Genomic DNA, 21,561 nt, shown 5'->3' with positions numbered 1-21,561 from the left:
GAGGTTCGAGGAACATGCGGCTCGCAGCGGATGAGTGGTGCGGCCTGGAGGGGGTGAGGGAGAGAGAGAGGAGAGCTACCACCAGCAGCGGGCACCGAGAGGACCATCGAGAGGGGGGGTGGGGGGGGGGGAATGTACTTAATGCGGGTGACAATTAATCCGGTTACATTGAAATAAATGTGATGTGAAATCTAATTGGGGGCTTGGGTACCCCCCAAAATAAAACTATTTTACTCATTAGCTCTTTAGTGTTTTTGTTTACTGCATTTCATTATATTGGCTGTCTTGGTAGATTGTGTACCAAGGATTTTTGTACTGTTAAATTGTTTTAAAGGGAGTCTGTCAGCAGATTTACCCCTTTTTAACAGTTGCCATACCGCTGTAGCCGCAAAACAGATGATTAACACGGTACCTTTATTTGCTTTGGTGGACTTTTAAATATGCCAAAAACGAACTTTGATGAGGGCTCGCAAGTGCCCAGGGCGGAGTCCACCGTGTTGGAGCCCAGGCAGCTCTGCCTCTTCGGCTCTTATCCCCGCCCAGCCTCCTCCTCTGCTCGCCTATCTGTTGTCTCTCCCCCTCAGCGAGATCCCACGCCGACGCAATGACTTGCTTGGTCGGGGCATGCGCATAAGCTACTGCGATGCCGTGTCAGCAATGGGCATGGCAGTGCACATGCCCCGACCAAGCAAGTCATCGCGTCGGCGCGGGATCTCGCTGAGGGGGAGAGACAACAGATAGGCGAGCAGAGGAGGAGGCTGGGCGGGGATAAGAGCCGAAGAGGCAGAGCTGCCTGGGCTCCAACACGGTGGACTCCGCCCTGGGCACTTGCGAGCCCTCATCAAAGTTCGTTTTTGGCATATTTAAAAGTCCACCAAAGCAAATAAAGGTACCGTGTTAATCATCTGTTTTGCGGCTACAGCGGTATGGCAACTGTTAAAAAGGGGTAAATCTGCTGACAGACTCCCTTTAAGTGTGCATTTTGTACTGGGAAAAAAATAAATAAATGAATAAATAAATTATAAAAAAAATATATATAATAATAATATAGGATGTTGTAAGCTCCCTCTAGTGGTGGCTGCAGAGAGACTAACATTTTATCTTTAACATAAGACTCCAGGCTCTCCCATACTAAGGTTCATCCCCATCAATATATGCATTTCTATTCTTCATAATTTATAATCATTTTGTACTTGCTGTAATAAAAATGGTCTCGCCTAACACTGAAAAAAAAAAAAAGAGGTCACTCCTTGGTCTCCATGGTGGTCACCAGACAGCTCTACATCTCGATCATTTGTCTGCTTTCCTGGCTTGGAATGTGGTCTTTGGGCACTGGACTACAGCGCACATATCCCTCTTTGTTGTCATGGGTAAAAGTGGCAATATATCAGACTTGCAAAAAGGGATGATTATTGGCTTTCAGGCCAAGAGTGGCGGCAGTATTTCTGAAATTGAGCAGTTTGTAAACTGTTTTCGTGCTGCTGTGGTGAAAGTGTATGGTGAATGGACTGATGGCGCCATTGTGATTGAGATGTGGAAACTGAGGAGCACCATGTGCCATGGACGTGAGTGGTGAATGTCAGCTATGAAGCTATAAAGGTGCATGAGGGAAGACTAACACACTACAGTGGAGCAGCTCATCTCCAACATGAACCAAGGGGCTATCAGACGTGTGTCTAAAACAACAGTTCAGCAAACCCTACTTCGTATGGGGCTTCAAAGCAGATGGATGGTCACTGCCCCTCTACGAAATTGCATTGGCAGAAAAGGCTTCCATTTTTGCGGCAGTATAGGAATTGGACCTCCACTTATTGTCAGAGGGTTGTCTCCTGTGATGAGTCACGTTTTCTGCTTCATGTTACGATGGACATTGGCGTGTCAAGCCAGAAACATCAGAGAACATCCTGCAACCATTACTGGAAGAACACAAGCTGGTGGTGGCAGCGTTGCGGTCTGGTAAAGGTTTCCGTGGCATTCTCTGGGGCAATCATTCATGTAGAAGGCACCCTCAACCGATGGGTATGAATCCATCCTTCCAGATCACGTACACCCTGATAGTGATTGTCTTCCCTGGGAAGGATTGGATCTTCCAGCAAGACATTGCGAAATGTCACACGGCTAATAGTGTCCGACATTGGTTGGAATAGTATGACCAAGACTTCCAAGTACTACCCTGGCCCCCTAATTTCTCAGACTAGAACCCAATGGAACATCAGTGGGACCACTCAATCATCGTGTTCACTCTATAGATCCTCCCCCATGCCCCCTCCAGCATCTGTGGGATACACTGCAGTCAGCAGGACTCCAGAGACCTGTGACAACCTACCAGGACCTTTTTGAGATATTCCTAGTCCGTCTACCTGCTATCTGTGCTACACATGGTGGTTACTCTGAATATTAGCTGGTGGTCATAATACCATGACTCGGCTCATTAAAGGGGTTGTCCTGGTTCAGAGCTGAACCCGGACATATCCCCTTTTTCACCCAGGCAGCCCCCCTGATATGAGCATCAGAGCATTTTATGCTCCAATGTTCTCCCTTGCCCGGCACTGTATCACGTAGGCCAAGGGCTGTTTGTGTATATTTTTTACACTGCTAGGCGGAGGCATTTGGGGACATGTCACTGCTGAGGCCAGTCGTTGGCTGCAGCAGCGCATGGGACCCTGTCCATCTGGGAGTTTACAGGGCGGACACTGGAAGTCCACTGATGGGAGCCAGAACGGAGTGATGGAAAGCAGATGAGTATGATTTTTTTTCAACAGATACAGCAGCCTAGGGTTGACACTACAGTTAAAAGTCCAAGAAGCTGGACAGCCCCTTTAAGGTCGGGTGACCTAAGATTCTGAAGGTCCATCTACCAATTAGTGGGTTTGGTTTGGAACTTAGAAATGCATCAAGAACCTAGATGCTCCTCACACCCCAATAACTTCTACTTTTCATGAGTCGACCAGTTTATGTGCTCGAACAGGTACATAACACCCCCAGTTATGCCCATATGAGTACCTAGGATAAAAGCATCGGGCGCGAAAGGCTGCTTTCTGTGCCATGTACATGTGGAGTAGCACCAAGATTTTTCAGGTATGTCCCAAGTTACTATTTAGTATAGGGCTACGTTGTAACCTTGGCCACAATGCATGGCACACAGCCAAAGATTTTGGTGTATCACTGCGTGCAGTGCAACTATTAAATGTGAATGGGAGCACACTGTGACCTACAAGTTGCAAGAACATGATAGACGCAATAAATCCAGGTGGTTTGTATATTTTGCAACCCCACTCCATTGCATTAGTTTCAATGCAAGCAGAGCTACATTGTGATTGTGTGTTGAGGCCAGATATCGCCATGTAACGCTTATTTTACCAATAGGTGCTTCTTTCGGTTATCAAGCCCTTAGTGGTGAAACAGATTTTTGAGCTCAGTGAACATCTGGAGTCCCATAGAGTGAAGGCTCCACAGCAAAGTTCAAACTAAGTGGCTGTCTATTTGGTGCGGACATAACGGACTGGCGTTTGTTTCCGCCTTTTTCTATGACTTGGGCCAATTTCTCACCCTGTTGGCTATGCAAAGGTACTGAACACCCAAAAGCAAAGGGCATGAGACCATCCAGTACTGGACCCCTCTTCTCCAAGGACCCCATATCAGCCAAATTAATTTTCAGATTGACGTTAGACTCAGACACAACCATACACAATATCTTTTTTTTTCAATATTTTTTTATACACAGATTGCAAGTATTTAGAAACCACATACAACCCCAAGCACTTTGTCCTTTGCAGCAGCATAAAAGTAGAGAAAGCATTTCATGATCACAGTAAGACAATCAAAGAGCAATCTAGTTCCTGGATTCATGCAAAATGGTGATCTTACATTTGGCACGAGATATTGTATAGGCATGTTCCTTCTCCAGAAAAAGACAAACCGGGAAGCAACATGTCATCTACCCACATTCCCCTCGTTTTGTGGCAGGGACAGTCAGGGTCTACAGACTATGGTGTCCATTTCATTCAGTGCAGGAGTGACATATGCAGGTGGTAGCCTTAGAGCAATGTCTACCACTTCATGCACAAAACGTGGATCCACAAAATACGGATGACGTCTGTGTTGCATTCGTTTTTTCCCACTTCAGTGGCTCCGTTGGACCGCTTATTGCAGCCAAGAATAGGACATGTTCTTTCTTTTGCAGAATGGACAGATGGATGCGGAAAGCACACGGATCGTCTGTTCCGCAAAAGATAGAACATATCCTGTTTTTGGCTGCAAAATGCTGTCTACGGACCCATTGAAGGTGTTGGGCCCACAAAAAAACTGTTGCAAAGCGGAAGTAATCCATATTTTACGGATCAGTGTTTTGTGAACTGCAAAATACATATGGTTGTGTGCATGAAGATCTTGATGACCGCCCCTGACATTGCACAGTAACACGTACACACTTTGATTACATAGTACATGTAGCTTACAGAGAAGTGGCACTGTGGCTTAGGCTAAAGAGAAATCATTCTGCCTTACAAAATGTGCAATACCAACTTCCACGGTGATTGTTTTATATCATCAAACAAGTGTCATAGGTGTCCATATTAATAGGAATGGTTGTCAGGATGCCTGTGCATGGTGCGGCCATGGTAAGCGCATGCAATTTTCCTGGCAAGTAGCGGTAATCAGCCCACGGTTACGGGCCTTACCGTGTACAGGCACCCTTACCCCACTAATTGTGATCATCATTGTGACTACTGTGTCCAAACAAACTACCCTACCAATATTTCCAAACCCTCCACGAATAACCTTTTCATTGTGGTCCTGCAGTTCAAGGGAATCTAAAGTAATATCTTATGATAGTATCCTGCCTTTAAACAGTAACTAAACCGTTGAGTCAAATTTTAATAAGATGTTCCTAATAAATATTAATGGATTTTGTATTTTTATTAGACTTTTCCCTACCTAAAGCGCGCCATTTTCTGTGCGCCTAAACTGACATTTCTGTACACCACTGACTGCTCAGCGGTGTACGGGGTGTAGACAGTGTATGAATGGGGCCACAGCAGCAGTGCGTACGGGCAGGAGCGCATATTATTGCTCCTGCCCGTGCCCCCTGGAGGTTTACTAACTCCTGGCATAGCACATGGGTACCCTGTAACCCTGTGCTATGCCAGGATCAGCTGAGCGGAGCGGACACCTGCCCGCTTCACTAAGCTAAAAGCTGACATACAGTTCTCTTAGCTTAGCGGAGCAGGCAGAAGCAGGACCCCGCTCCGCTCAGCTAATCCTGGCATAGCACATGGGTACAGGGTAACCATGTACTACGCCAGGAGTTAGTAATCCTCTGGGGAGCATGGGCAGGCACAGCAATATGCGCTCCTGCCCGTACGCACTGCTGCTGCGGCCGAAGGCCTCTTTCACACTACCGTATGGCTATTTCAGTGTTTTGCGGCCCGTTTTCCTCGGATCCGTTGTTCCGTTTTTTTGTTTCCATTTTGGTTCAGTTTTTCTGTTCCGTTTTTTTCATATGGCATATACAGTATACAGTAATTACATAGAACAAATTGGGCTGGGCATAAAATTTTCAATAGATGGTTCCGCAAAAAACGGAACGGATATAGAAGACATACGGATGCATTTCCGTATGCATTCCGTTTTTTTTTGTGGACCCATTGACTTTAATGGAGCCACGAAACGTGATTTGCGGCTAAATATAGGACATGTTCTATCTTTGCACGGAACGGAGATACGGAAACACGGAAACGGAATGCATACGGAGTACATTCCGTTTTTTTTGCGGACCCATTGAAATGAATGGTTCCGTATACAGACCGTATACGTAACGCATAAAAACGGCCCGCAAAACGGAAAAAAAAAACGGTAGCATGAAAGAGGCCTAATTCATAAAGTGTCTACAGCCAGTAGCAGTCAGTGGTGTTGCGAAAAATCTAAAAAAATACAAAATCCATTAATAACGTATATTACGAAAACTTTTATTAGGGCATTAGGGACATCTTAATAAAATTTCACTCAAAGGTTTAGTTACTCTTTAATAATATTCCTTCCCATAACTTAATCCAAATGGTTCTCAGGGGGCATCTGTTTTGTCTCCCCCACCTTAAGTGCTAGTGCACGTGAAAAAACACAGGATCCGACTGAGAAGCGGCTTGCAGCAGATGAAACCTCCTGCTCGAGGCAAGCTAAACTATGACCCCTCTAGAAAAGTTCTGGCCCTTCTGCAGCTGGAAAAGGAAGGGAGTTAAAAGAGATTTCGGTCAGATTTCCTCAAAGATGTTTTGCAAAATTCTTTAAGAGCATACTAATTCTGCAATGTAATTTCATTTTCATTTCTTGGGGTCTAAGGGCCAAACAAATTTAGAAGCTCCACGAACCACTTCTTGCAATAAGTTAATCTGCAGTGACTGGTCCTCAACGACAACTAGAGATCTGACGTAGGTAGGAGACATTGTATGGTTTGATTTCACTAGCATAATTTGGTCCTACTGTTGTACGTCACCTTTGTTCATTGGGGTGCAAATGGCAGAGGCTGAAATACCCCTTCCGAACCCATTAGGAAGGTCAGGGGGTCGTGGCATGAACATCCTGGGTATTTCTTACAATATGACCAGGTGTTCTCACAAAATAGTGGCCGCTTCTGCGTCAGTACTTCGAGGGTCCTTAATGCCAATAATAAGATCGTTACTCCTGCGCGAACCATGGACCAAAGATAAGATGTCTGTTCTGTCCAGCTGATGTCCTTTCAATTCTAAGTCCTGGGTGTCATTTTCAGGGAAATTACCTAATTAGAAAGGAAGTATTCATGTTTATTACAGAAGGACGTCACATTTACCATGTTGTTTACCCGTCATATTATTTGATTTGATACTGATGGTGATCTGCTCCGCAGGCGTCTCATTTCCGGCACAACCGCCGATCAGCGCCGTGCAGCAGCCTCCTTACAGCTTACCAAGCAGAGCGCCGTACATTGTGTAGTGGCTGTGCTTGGTACTGCAGCTCAGGGCCATTCACTTGAATGGGACTGAGCTGCTCCTAGGCCATGAGACTGATGAATGTGATGTCACCGGCCTATAAAAACATCACATCACTCACCAGAGTGCCGCGGCATCTTCAAACAGATGATTGGCCAGTAGTCAGACCCCCATCCATATCAAGATCTCTGACAACCCCTTTACGGGGAATATGTTAACAGAAAATTGACTATTGTCTAATTCAAGTTTTTTATGTTAAACATATTTTTTACATTTATTTTTCTTCATTTTCCATGTCCCTTTTTATTAAGAAAAAAAAAATCTTTATATATTTTTTTTTATCTAAAAGGGGTTGCCTGACATTAGAAAAATATGGCTACTGTCTTCAAAAACAGCACCACCCCTGTCCATGGGTTGACTTTGGACAAACCCTTTAAAATAATGCAGTTTTTTTGCACTAGGCTAAAGATAAGCCATGTATAAACCCAACTCAAGGAAAATTAGGGACCCTTAAGACTTAAAGGGGTTCTACAGTTTGTTTTAACTGATGATCTATCCTCTGGATAGATCATCAGCATCTGACCGGCGGGTGTCCGACACCTGGGACCCCCGCCAATTAGCTGTTTGAGAAGGCAGCGGCGCTACAGCAGCGCCACGGACTTCTCACTGTTAACTGCAGGCCCAGTGACGTCATGACTAGTATCAACTGGTGTGGGCGGGGTTAAGCTCCATTCAAGTGATCGGAGTTTAGCCCCGCCCAAGCCAGTTGATACAAGTGGTGACGTCACTGGGCCTGCGGTAAACAGTGAGAGTACCGCGGCGCTGCTGGAGCGCCGCTGCCTTTTGGAACAGCTGATCGGCGGAGGTCCCGGGTGTCGGACCCCCTCTGGTCAGATGCTGATGATCTATCCAGAGAATAGATCATCAGTTAAAACAAACTGCAAAACCCCTTTAACTTTTAATCTACATCAGATAAAAGTACGCCCTATAATTTTGGACGAACAAAAAGATACAAAAGGGCAATAATATAGCTCAAAAACAAATGGGCGTGTGGCATCCACTAGAAACACCCAATAGTGGAATGTGTTGATATCAGGATAAAGATGCAATGGGTTAGGGTAATGACCAGGGCAAGAATCAGAGGTCCAGAAAAATGACTTGAGACAGGGGAGAAAAAATGAACTCTCCCTATGCCCGCCCTAACTAGGCCTCTGCCCAGGGACAATCCCTGATGGTGGGATATATCAGTTAACTATGACTAAGGGATAGGTACATTGTTACTTCTTTTTCTATCTGTACTAATTCATCCATTTACTCCCCTCTATGGGGATTTGTCTCTACTTAGGGCTAATTTAGGGTCAGACAGGGCAGGCACGAGGACAGGGAAATCCCACCATCAGGGATTGTCCCTGGGCAGAGGCCTAGTTAGGGCGGGCATAGGGAGAGTTCATTTTTTCTCCCCTGTCTCTGGTCATTTTTCTGGACCTCTGATTCTTGCCCTGGTCATTACCCTAACCCTTTGCATCTTTATCCTGATATCAACACATTCCACTATTGGGTGTTTCTAGTGGATGCCGCACGCCCATTTGTTTTTTAGCTATATTATTGCCCTTTTGTATCTTTTGGTTCGTCCAAAGTTATAGGGCGTTCTTTTATCTGATGTAGATTAAAAGTTAAGTCTTAAGGGTCCTTAATTTTCCTTGAGTTGTGTTTATACTTTCTTTATAAGCATACCAGAACTATCTTTTTCTTAATCTGTACCCAGTGATTTGTAAAGATAAGCCAAGACCTCCTGTTCTTTGAGAGGAGCCACATGGGCACATTAGACTGAAGGTGACCTCACTGACTTCTTGGGAGATTTCTAGGCATGCTTTGTGACCTGTGCAGAGGGAGGGAGAGAGGACGAGCAGGTCATCCTGGTTGTCAGCTTAATGGAGACCTGGGTTGTCACCAGATGCATGGCTTGTTCCTTTGCAATGACCCAGGCAAATCCAAGTGGATCTCTTATATACAGGTATGTAAGATGTACATGTACCAGTCCAGATCACTTAGTCAATGAAAGCAAGTGTACTAGGAGGATCACTCTGCGGCAAGGACATGTAGTGGGCATGTTTCTTGCGAATAAAAAGGTTTAGTGGGAAATACTGAGCTGGCTGGGATGCCAATACACTGCACTGAAGGAACTGTAGTAGCTAGGATAGTAAAATTGGGTCACCAGAAAATTCCAAAGGTACTCCATTAATTTTGATTTAATAGTTCTCAATGTTTTATACTAAATTTAGGATTTTGCTTACAACTCCTTTAAATACATTGGAAAGTATCTGTTATGGGCTGTGCACAGTATCTCAGCTCATACACACAAAAAGTAAGAGCTCATACACACAAAAGTGTACAGCCTGTTTTGCTTGAATGGGTCCGCAATCCGCAAAATGCAGCGGAAGCCTGCGGAAGCACTATGGAGCACCATGGATTTCAGTCCCTGCCTCCGCACCGCAAAAAAATAGAACACTGATTTTTTTTGCGTTGCAGACTAAATGTTGTGGATTGTTGCAAATGGCGGGCACACGGCCGATGCCCGTGCATTGTGGACTGCTATTTGTGTTCCACAGCGCAGGCACGGAACGCACGCGCTCGTGTGCATGAACCCTAAGAAAAAGCTGCAAAAACAAGAGACTTCTTTCTAATTCTGAATCTCCCCTATAAGACTGGGATCATAAGTTCACATTTCCTAAGACACTAAAACCATAAAACATGCTAAAAAGTGTGATACTACACCACGATTAAAAATGAAGAGTTACAAAATACCTACTGTCAATCTGCAGAAAATTGGTCTCAAGATCAGGATGCAGTCGCCCCTGGGACACACTGTCACTTAAGTTTTTATTAAATGATAAGACGTTTAAGAGAACCTGAATATAAAGGAATAAGGAAATAAGGTTAGCGATAAGGCCGCATTCACACGACCTTGTCCATTTTGTGGATCACAAACCGCAGATCTGCAAAACACAAGCAACGGCAGTGTGCACCCCCAATTGTGGTGAAGACCCACTGACTTCAATGGGTCCACAATCTGCATGTTGTGGACAAAGATAGGACATGTCTGATCTTTTGCGGCGTGGAGGCACAAACCCGGAAGCAAACAAAAGGGCTTCCATGTGCCTCTGGGTCCTTGCCTCCACACTACAAAAGACAGGACATTTCCTATCTTTGGCCGCATCTTGTGGATCGCGGACCCATTGAAGTCAATAAGTCTGCACCGCGATGTAAGGTACACATGGCTGAGACCTGTGTTTTGTGGATCCGCAGTTTGCAGTCCGCAAAACGGACATGGCCAAGTGAATACACCCTAAGACATAGAAAGGAAGAAGAATAAAGGAAAATGAATACAGGGTCCTCATGGTTGCTGGTACAGGTCAACGCAACCAACCATCCAAGGAAAAGAGAGCCAACAGCTTGGTCTACTGAATAACACTGGAGGAACAGTGAAAAAGTGAGGTGCTTCCTGCACGCTTAGTAGATGCATGTCTTAAAGCACAGTGTAATATGTCAATATAATAATAATACTATGCTGGCCTTCAAATGTTTACCATCTAGAAGTAAGTAGGCCCTAAGTGTAACCATACCTGGGTAATGCCAGACAACGCTCGTTCCCCATTGGATCCACCAAGGGATAGGTATGTTCCACACAGACCCTGAGCCGGCCTCACCACAGTAGGGAGCAGGAAAGAGAGAGGCCGCTTCCCCGGCTCAACAATGTTCTGCTGCAAACAAAACAAGAACATATAAAGGAAGAGTAGAGGACATATTGCACAGTGCTTTACAGACATTAGCATCACACTGTACCCAGTGGAGATCACAATCTAAGTTCCTTAGATTATGTCTTTGGAGTGTGGGAGGAAACCCTTACAAGCAAGGGGAGAACATACAACCTCCATGAAGATATTGTCCTTGGTCGGATTTGAACCTAGGACCCAAGTGCTATATAAGTCCCAGAAGTAAAGGATTCCACCTCTGGGACCTGCACCTACCTTGAGAACAGGGCCCCTTCTCGTGGCAGCTGTGAATGGAGAGGTGATCATACATGTGTGACTCTTTCCATTCACTTCTTTGGCAGTTCTTTAAATAGTCAAATGAGAATGCTCGCCTATTTTAGAAATTCTCATAGAAGTGAATGGAGAGAATTGTGCAGAGCATGTGCAGGGACCCCTCTGTTCACAGCAGCTGTGGTAAGTAACTCCTGTGGAAAACTACAGACACCCATTGTGATAATGAGGTTGTCCAACAAAGCAGATTTATAACCTTTCCACAGGATAGGTGATAAGTGTGTGATCACTGGAACCCCACCAAACAGGGACCAAACAGGGACAAGATCAGGCGGAGTTAGAATGGCGTGGCGTTTGTGCATGAGCATTGCCGCTCCATTTAAAGTGTATGGGATTTGTAGCAGCAACTGAACGACTGATAGTACAGAAAAGGAAAGGAAATAGACAGAATAGGGACCAAGACAGATTTCTATGTAAAGACCTCTGTCCTGAGTGATGGGCACCTACACTGTCTCTCATTCTCTACCAAAAATTAAAATCATATCTGTCATTTCACATGACAGTAAGCTGTTGTGTGTGCACATGAGGAGGTAGCGCTATTTCTGGACACTATATAACTTGTATTCTGCATTTTTTTGTAGTTTCCACTCTGTAGGCTCTATATCTAATTGCCATTTTTCCCTGAGCTCAGCTTTAGGCCGAGTGCACACGGCCGTGTTCCGCGGCTGAGATTGGTCCGTGGTATGCCGGGCTGGATTCCTGTTCAGAGCAGGAGCGCACGGCGTCATTGGTTGCTATGACGCCGTGCTCTTCATGCCGCCACTGCACTACAGTAATACACTCGTATGAACAGGAATCCAGCACGGCATACCACGGACCGCTCTCGGCCGCGGAACACGGCCGTGTGCATTCGGCCTTACAGTGAGCAAAGACTAGCTGCTATGATGTCTCCCATACACATCACACACACAGTAGTGAATCCTGCTCTCCTTTCTTTCTGTAGAACATCTTCAGAAGCAGCAGCAGCATGGAAAACATCATACAGCAGTACTGAGCAGTGTAGCTGTGAATACAGCCCTGAGGTAAGATAGAGAACTTACCTGTCTTCAGCCACACCTCTGTATATTGGTGGCTTTGTCTCTCACTCTGCCGTTGCTTCGCCCTCCCCCGCTCCAAGCACTTTTCTTGGGAAGTATGTAACCTGATCTCTCAGTGAACTATAATCTATCTTATCTTTCAAGATGGATTTGGAGGCAGGAGAAAAGTGGCTCATAAGTGGAGAAAGAGGCATTTTTCTCTACTAAGATATATTCTATCTATAAAATACTGTATATTTGCTTGTACTATTGATTTGTGCAAAATCGGTCGAGACAACAACTTATGTACTCACACTGCTCAGCTCCATTGCACATTCGCTTTGTAACCCTTTTAAACGTTATGGAGCACATTTATTAAGACTGGTGATTTACACCCCGGTCTTAATTGTGCCTGAGCTGCCTAGAGGATGCGCCAAAGTTATGTGGAGGTGCAGACCTCAACATAACTTTGTCGCCTCCTCATGCAGGACGTGCAACAATCTAAAAATCTTTGCCAGCTGCCTTGCTGGCATAGATTTAAGTCATTTTGTACACCAAAAACTGGCATACAAAGTGATGAATGAAATAGGCCTGCCGGCCCGCCCTCTTCCATGCCCACACCATGCCCCTTATTTTTAGACCTGTTGAGAAATACGTGTGAGCGGAACAGTCGCAAATTTTGTTGCAAAATGGCTTGCGACAAAATCTACAACTGATATGGACCGCAAAACGCGTATATCGGTACATAAATGGGCCTCTATACACTTGTTTCTCCTGAGTACTTACTGGATTTGGAGAGGAAAGGTTGGTGCTTTTATTGCTCCAGGAGAAATCCAGCATCTGGCTGTTGAGAAGGATCCCTGAAGGAGTCATAATCATACTGCCAAAGGGGCGATTTACAGAGCTAAACAGGGTGAAGGTTATATAAGATGGAAATATTTTTAATAGGGGAACGTCAGGAAAGTTATCCTATCACAAAAGTCATATAAACAACCTATACTGTATGACAAGTCAGACCTATAATAGTCCTGGCAAACGTTTTTTGCAATTGTCACCATTTTTGAATGAAAATGAAGCTTGTGATGTCATCAGTCTCACCTGACAACAGCCACGATGAAGTCATCTGGACCGATCACTAAGGCTTGACTTGCAGCTGGGCCCACATGAAGAGAATGGAAGGGCACATAATCTTTAGGATTCGCAGCTTGGAACTCATTAATCTTCTTCCGGAAAAAACTTGCTTCCGCCTTACTGACAAAAGACAGATCAAGTTAGATTTTATAAACTTTATATAACTCCCATGTGCAGTTTTGATAAAATTTTTGAGCAAAAGCCAGCAGTGGATTCGGCAGGAAGAAGTCGTCCTTATTGTATACTTCCACATTTCTTCTGAACCCACTTCTGGGTTTGACATAAAAAACTGCATTAAGGCCCCTTCATATACACATTTTGTCTTGCGTTTTTTGCTCCCAAATTAAACACCACAGAAACCACTGACAATTGTACTTATCGCCTACAGTTTCATACAGTTTTTAGCAGCTTTAAACCACATTTTTTGTTTTGCTTTGTGCTGCCTTTTTTTTCCCCCAGAGAAGATGATGTCAAAACACCATAAAAAAAGCCAAAAGCCATACAGCGTTTTAAGTTTTTTTCATACCAGAGACCCCCAAAAAACACCTAATTAACAAATTAATGCCAGTAGAAAAAAAAATAACTCTTGTGTTTCCTGCATTTCATATTTCCTATACACTTTCAAATAACATCTGGAGATCGCGTTCCTACTGGAAAAAAAGCCACCCAAAAAGTCAGGCGAAAAAATAAATAAAATGCAACTAGGCTACTTTCACACTTGCGTTCGGAGCGGATCCGTCTGGTGTCTGCACAAACAGATCCGCTACTATAATGCAGACGATGGGATCCGTTCAGAACGGATCCGTTTGCATTACAATGAACAAAAAAAAAAAAAAAAAAAAAAAAAAAATTTTTTTTTTTGTTCATTATAGTGCAAACGGATCTGTTTTGACTTTACATTGAAAGTCAATGGGGGACGGATCCGTTTGAAAATTGAGCCATACGGTGTCAACTTCAAACGGATCCGCCCCCATTGACTTACACTGTAAGTCTGGACGGATCCGTTTGCCTCCGCACGGCCAGGCGGACACCCGAACGCTGCAAGCAGCGTTCAGGTGTCCGCCTGCTGAGCGGAGCGGAGGACAAACTCTGCCAGACTGATGCATTCTGAGCGGATCCGTATCCACTCAGAATGCATTAGGGCTGGACGGATCCGTTCGGGGCCGCTTGTGAGAGCCTTCAAACGGAACTCACAAGCGGAGCCCCGAACGCTAGTGTGAAAGTAGCCTAACAACAAAAAATTGCAGATAAACACCAAAACACCAGCAAAATCCTTTGTGTGAAGCCACCCTAAAAAATAAAAAAAAATGCAACAAAAACATGTTGTGATTGAACTGTTATTTTTTCACTTGTTTAGGCCTCATGCACACGACCGTTGTGTGCATCCGTGACCGTTGTGCCGTTTTCCGTTTTTTTTCGCGGACCCATGACCTGTCCTATTTTTTTGACGGACAACGGTTCACGGACCCATTCAAGTCAATGGGTCCGTGAAAGAACACGGATGCACACAAGATTGGCATCCGTGTCCGTGATCCGTGGCCGTACGTTGCTTTCATACAGACGGATCCGAAGATCCGTCTGCATAAAAGCTTTTTCTGATCTAAGTTTTCACTTCGTGAAAACTCATTTCCGACAGTATATTCTAACACAGAAGCGTTCCCATGGTGATGGGGACGCTTCTAGTTAGAATACACTGCAAACTTTGTACAAGACTGCCCCCTGCTGCCTGGCAGCACCCGATCTCTTACAGGGGGATATGATAGCACAATTAACCCCTTCAGGTGTGGCACCTAAAGGGGTTAATTGTACTATCATATTCCCCTGTAAGAGATCAGGGCTGCCAGGCAGCAGGGGGCAGACCCCCCCCCCTCCCCAGTTTGAATATCGTTGGTGGCACAGTGTGCCAACCACCATCGCCCCCCCCTCCCTCCCTCTATTGTATTAAATCGTTGGTGGCACAGTGTGCCAACCACCATCGGGCCCCCCTCCCTCCCTCTATTGTATTAAATCGTTGGTGGCACAGAGTGCCAACCACCATCGGCCCCCCTCCCTCCCTCTATTGTATTAAATCGTTGGTGGCACAGTGTGCCAACCACCATCGTCCCCCCCGCCACCCCCCTCTCCCTCTATAGCAGTAACATTGGTGGCAGTGTGCGGTCTCAACAGTAGAAGATTCATACTTACCTGCTTGCTGCTGCGATGTCTGTGAACGGCCGGGAGCTCCTCCTACTGGTAAGTGACAGTTCTTTAGCAATGCGCCGCACAGACCTTTCACTTACCAGTAGGAGGAGCTCCCGGCCGGACACAGACATCGCAGCAGCAAGCCGGTAAGTATGAATCTTCTACTGTTGAGACCGCACACTGCCACCAATGTTACTGCTATAGAGGGAGGGGGGGGGGGGCGATGGTGGTTGGCACACTGTGCCACCAACGATTTAATACAATAGAGGGAGGGAGGGGGGCCGATGGTGGTTGGCACACTGTGCCACCAACGATTTAATACAATAGAGGGAGGGAGGGGGGGCCGATGGTGGTTGGCACACTGTGCCACCAACGATATTCAAACTGGGGAGGGGGGGGGCTGCACCCTGCTGCCTGGCAGCCCTGATCTCCTACAGGGGAATATGATAGTACAATTAACCCCTTTAGGTGCCGCACCTAAAGGGGTTAATTGTGCTATCATATCCCCCTGTAAGAGATCGGGTGCTGCCAGGCAGCAGGGGGCAGTCTTGTACAAAGTTTGTAGTGTATTCTAACCTGAAGCGTCCCCATCACCATGGGAACGCCTCTGTGTTAGAATATACTGTCGGATCTGAGGTTCACGAAGTAGCTCATATCTGACAGTATATTCTAACATAGAGGCGTTCCCATGGTGATGGGGACGCTTCAAGTTAAAATATACCATCGGATTGGAGAAAACTCCAATCCGATGGTATAAAAGAACTCCAGACTTTACATTGAAAGTCAATGGGGACGGATCCGTTTGAAATGGCACCATATTGTGTCAACATCAAACGGATCCGTCCCCATTGACTTGCATTGTAATTCAGGACGGATCCCTTTGGCTCCGCACGGCCAGGCGGACACCAAAACGACTTTTTTTTCATGTCCGTGGATCCTCCAAAAATCAAGGAAGACCCACGGACGAAAAAACGGTCACGGATCACGGACCCACGGACCCCGTTTTTGCGGACTGTGAAAAAAAACTGTCGTGTGCATGAGGCCTTAGGGTACTTTTACACTAGCGTTTTTCTTTTCCTGACTTCCGTCCTAGGGGCTCAAATCCGGAAAAGAACTGATCAGTTTTATCCTAATGCATTCTGAATGGAGAGTAATCCGTTCAGGATGCATCAGGATGTCTTCAGTTCAGTCTTTTTGACTGATCAGGCTTTTCAGAAAACCGTAGCATGTTGTATTTTTACCTCCGGCCAAAAATCCGGAACGGTTTGATTGAACGCCGGATCAGGCCTTTTTACTATTGACCTGCATTAACGCCGGATCTGGCGCTGTGTGTTCCGTCAAACCGGATCCGGCTTTTGCATGTTAAACCCGAAAAATTGGAAAAAAAAAGTTCATAAATGGCGGATCCGTTTTTTCCAATGCATTTTTTCATTGTGATCATCAAATGTAATCTGTTTTCACACGTTTTTCCGGATACAGTGGGCAGTTCCGGTGACGGAATTGAATGCCCGGATTCAAACAACGCTAGTGTGAAAGTAGCCTTACATAGGACAAAACCATCATGATTATGACAATTGCGGTCACCACTGTCCACCCCCTTAGCCACACCGCCAACATATCAGCCATCTAGATGGACACTACACTTTTTTTGTGATGATCAAGTACTTACCCAGATATACTTATCCACCAGATAGGGGATAAGTGTCTGGCTGGTGGATGTCTGACCACTGTGACTCCCACTGATGGTGAGAACGTGGACAGATGAAGCAGTGTTGAGCATGTGCACTGCCTCTCTATTCATTCCCTATGGCAGGGATGCTCAACCTGCGGCCCTCCAGATGTTGTAAAACTACAACTCCCACCATGCCCTTCTGTAGGCTAATAGCTGTAGGCTGTCCGGGAATGATGGGAGTTGTAGTTTTGCAACAGCTGGAGGGCCGCAGGTTGAGCATGCCTGCCCTATGGGATTGCCGTGGAGCCACAACATGTACAAGCCACTAATAGGACACAACTGTATGTACTGTGCATACATTACATTACACACAGACATAACATGCATGCTCAGCAGACCCAAACGTGCATTCTGAATCCACATCCATGGACACCGGCAGAGTTATTCCCACCTTTCTTCTCCACTAGATGGCTCTATAAGATTATTATAGAACGTATCTGTAGCTGTAGTTACACACATCCACCACTAGTGATAGCAGTTTTTGTCCTCCAACCTACTAGCCTCGGAATGTCGGTCCAAGGACAGGTCTCGCTGAATCTTATTAAATGACCTAAATGACTTAAAGGTGAAATCTATTCAAAATGATCTTGTGATATGCCATAGATCACAGTGGTCTCAGTCTGCCACGGTTCTCCCCTGCCATTGATTTGGTATATCCCTTTGCTTAGAATGTTGTATGTTCACACGTTCAGGATTTTGTCAGATAACGCTCATATTCTGCTGGTAATGCAAGAAAAAAAAAAATCTACAGTGCGTTTTTCTATATTTACTGTGTGAACATGAATTAAGATTTCCCTAATGGTCCGCATGAATGGGTCCGGATTCGTTCCGCAACCCGGACCCATTCATTTTCAATGGGGCTGGAAAAGATGCGGACAGCACACAGTGTGCTGTCCGCATCCGCACTTCCGTTCCGCAAAAAAATCGAACATGTCCTATTCTTGTCTGCAGACACGGACAAGAAAAGGCGTTTCTATTAAAGTGACGACCATGTGCGGTCCGCAGAAGGCGGAACGCACATGGCCGGTGTCCGTGTTTTGCGGATCCACAATTTGCGGACCGCAAAACACTTGCGGACGTGTGAATGGACCCTTAAAGGAGTTGTGTCACTTCAGCAAGTTGCATTTATCATGTAGAGAAAGTTATTACAAGGCATTAATGTATTGTTATTATCCATATTGCTTCCTTTGCTGGCTGGATTCATTTTTCCATCACATTATACACTGCTCGTTTCTATGGTTACAGACCACCCTGCAATCCATCAGTGGTGGTCGTACTTGCACAATATAGGAAAAAGTATCAGCCTCTCTGGTAGCCGGGACCATGGTAGCGCATATAGGCTGGTGCTTTCTCCTATATTGTGCAAGCACGACCACCACTGATGGATTGCAGGGTGGTCTGTAACTATGGAAACGAGCAGTGTAAAATAAATCCACCCAGCAAAGGAAGCAATATGGATAATAACAATACATTAGTGCCTTGTAATAACTTTCTCTACATGATAAATGCCACTTACTGAAGTGACACAACCCCTTTAACAGAAATTTAAGGGGTTAAGAACTCTACAGAAACCTGTCAGGAAATCTGTGACCGTCTGAGATCACAACTTTACCTAAAAGATCTTCACAGATGCATCTCTGACATTCTGGAAGAATTATTTTTTTTAGCATTTTTTTAACGCACACAACTGTACACAATCTATTGACATTTTGTGATAAAGCTTCAGGGGTAGTTTGCTCCCTAAGGCCATGTTCACACATCATGCATTCTGTCAGGATATGGTACAGACTCTGGGGGAGATTTATCAAACTGGTGTTAAAAGGAGAACTGTCTTCGTTGCCCATGGCAACCAATCACATCACAGCTTTTATTTCTCATTCTGCTTTTTGAAAATGAAAGCTGCAATGTAATTGGTCGCTATGGGCAACAAAGACAGTTCTCCTTTTAACATGGTTTCATAGTTACCAACATTGTAGTTGGTAAATTCAGGGCATGCAGGCCCCACCCCCTGGGTATGCCTCCTACCCACTGGACAGCCCACTAATGGGCAGGGCTTACATATGCCACGCCCATTTTCATCCTGGAACAGCCCAAATTTGCCAGGACTGTCTGCAAATTCAGATTAAGATTACCCCTTCAGCAGGTGCCCTTTTACCCAAAGCTGCCTCTAGGCAAAAGCCTATTGTGCCCAGATTGTGCCACACTGCAAATAAGCAAATGGCTATAGCCACCTCAGGATCTCTGTCACGTATCCAGTCACTGTCTGTTCAAAAGAGGGGTCGCCTAACTTGCTGGCACAACCAAGGGCTATCTTCAGTGTCTGTAATGAAACAAAATGAACAACATATATAAGTGAAGATGGAAGAGTCATGCCGTGAAATTGACTCTTGACTCAATCTGCCACAACTGAGGTGCTCAGATTTACCAACTATGAGAGCCTCGCTTCTCAATCGGTGGCACGTCTCTCACTTTTCCCAACTTTACTTATCATACGTCTATGCTGAGACAGGCCCAAGGCTTGAGGCTGCACTACTGAAATGTTCTAATGTTGTTTTGTGACCTTGTATGGATCAAGAGCTAGCCATATACATCACTATCTACAACCTAAATTACTTGCATAGCAGCAGATAGGAACTGTATGTCTGCCTGTGATTCCTCACAAGCACTTACGCTGGGTTCAGACCTGAGCGTACTTGAACGTACGCTCTGTATGCGCGATTGTACGGGCGTTTGCAATCGCGCATACAGAGACAAGCGAACGCCCATTGTCGCGCGTTCCCGCTGAAGTCTATGTATGGGAACGCGCGACAAGACGCCCCAAAGAAGCTCCTGTACTTCTTGGGGCGTCGGGCGTTTTACAGCGTAAAATGCTCCGGTGAGAACCATTCTATAGGAAAACTCTCAGGTCTGAACCCAGCCTCAGGCTTTTGCATTTAGTGGGAAACCTTACTCAGAAATGAATGAATCGTAACAATTAATGTAACAGGTAAGCGGGCTTTTAGGCTAGGGCTACACATTTTGTTGCGCGACAATTTTTATAATGATGCTGCGACTGCGACACGACAGTAGCAAAAAATCCATCCAAAATTGATTTTTATGCGACTGTCGCAGTCGCAGCATGTTGCAGTGCGACACCATAGACTATCCTTATAAAAATTGTTGTGCGACACATGTTGCAGTGTAGTTGCGACTTATTGTCGCGTGACACATGTCGTCGTGTGGCCCTTCACTTAGGCTTCAGACTCCATCTTGGATATGATCTAACATATTACTAGTAAAGCCACAAAATAAACTATTATACAATGAATTACCTTACATAACAAAAAAGACCTGTAGGCCTCAAACTCACCTCAGCTATCCAATGGAGGGCAATAGAGCGAGACGTGTGCTTGGTCAGATTTGCCCCCTCCAGAATATTGAGGGCACTTATAAGAGCGGGGCCTGCATGAGGAGCAGGTGGAGCAAACACAAGATGGCCTATAAAGAACACAGTTATAAGTATAGCAGGGAATGCTCCTACGTACATGTTATATAGAAGTGATGGTCATATACAGCCTCGGGTGGTGATCCTCTCCACATGGGCACTCATTCACTGAACTATATCGGTGGTAGGTAGGTAGACAGGCGTTTCTAATGCACATACCTTGATATACAGTTTGTACAGGCTTTTCAATCGATACATTATAGTTAGTAAAGTCTTCTTCTGACATTACTCCACCTTGTGCATTAACCTGAACGAAAAACATAAACAAATTAATAAAATTAGGCTACTTTCACACTAGCGTTTTTCTTTTCCGGCGCTGAGTTCCATTCTAGGGGCTCAAATCCGGAAAAGAACTGATCAGTTTTATCCTAATGCATTCTGAATGGAGAGGAATCCGTTCAGGATGCATCAGGACGTCTTCATTTCAGTCTTTTTGACTGATCAGGCTTTTCAGAAAACCGTAGCATGCAGTATTTTTACCTCCGGCCAAAAATCCGGAACACTTTGACTGAACGCCGGATCAGGCCTTTTTCCCATTGACTTGCATTAACGCCAGATCCGGCGCTGTGTGTTCAGTCAAACCGGATCCGGCTTTTGCAAGTTAAACCATAAATGGCGGATCCGTTTTTTCCAATGCATTTTTACATTGTGATCAAAATCCTGATCAGGATTCAAATGTAATCCGTTTTCACACGTTTTTCCGGATCCGGCGGGCAGTTCCGGTGTCGGAATTGAACGCCGGATTTAAACAACGCTAGTGTGAAAGTAGCCTTAACTATACAAAATCTTTGACTTTGTTTTGCTTATTTTTTTATTTTATTTTGTGTCCTTTACCCAGGTCCTGAATAAAATAGAAAGAAGAGGAGATCCGCTACGCAATCAAGTGGATGGGGTGAGTTACATTTGTTTCTTATTTTTAACCCCTCAATGGACATTTTACTAAGCATTCTGT

At 45.1% G+C, this 21,561-nt stretch overlaps 1 protein-coding gene across 1 annotated transcript in view; it reads right to left on the bottom strand.

Moving 5' to 3' along the window:
- Positions 1-5,761: 5,761 nt before the first annotated feature.
- The window catches only part of GGT7 (gamma-glutamyltransferase 7), a 67,368-nt gene continuing 51,568 nt past the window's right edge, over positions 5,762-21,561 (bottom strand). Inside the window, exons 8-15 of the mRNA XM_044297881.1 lie at positions 20,769-20,856; positions 20,475-20,602; positions 19,357-19,445; positions 13,180-13,332; positions 12,868-12,985; positions 10,586-10,723; positions 9,772-9,871; positions 5,762-6,772 (exon numbers count right to left, since the gene is read on the bottom strand). Coding sequence (XP_044153816.1) covers positions 6,609-6,772; positions 9,772-9,871; positions 10,586-10,723; positions 12,868-12,985; positions 13,180-13,332; positions 19,357-19,445; positions 20,475-20,602; positions 20,769-20,856 — 978 coding nt within the window. The 3' untranslated portion in view covers positions 5,762-6,608. The remainder of the gene's footprint in view (positions 6,773-9,771; positions 9,872-10,585; positions 10,724-12,867; positions 12,986-13,179; positions 13,333-19,356; positions 19,446-20,474; positions 20,603-20,768; positions 20,857-21,561) is intronic.

This window comes from Bufo gargarizans, chromosome 6 (genome assembly GCF_014858855.1).
Source record: "Bufo gargarizans isolate SCDJY-AF-19 chromosome 6, ASM1485885v1, whole genome shotgun sequence".
Classification (NCBI taxonomy): domain Eukaryota; kingdom Metazoa; phylum Chordata; class Amphibia; order Anura; family Bufonidae; genus Bufo; species Bufo gargarizans.
This window is presented reverse-complemented; position numbering and strand designations above follow the sequence as displayed.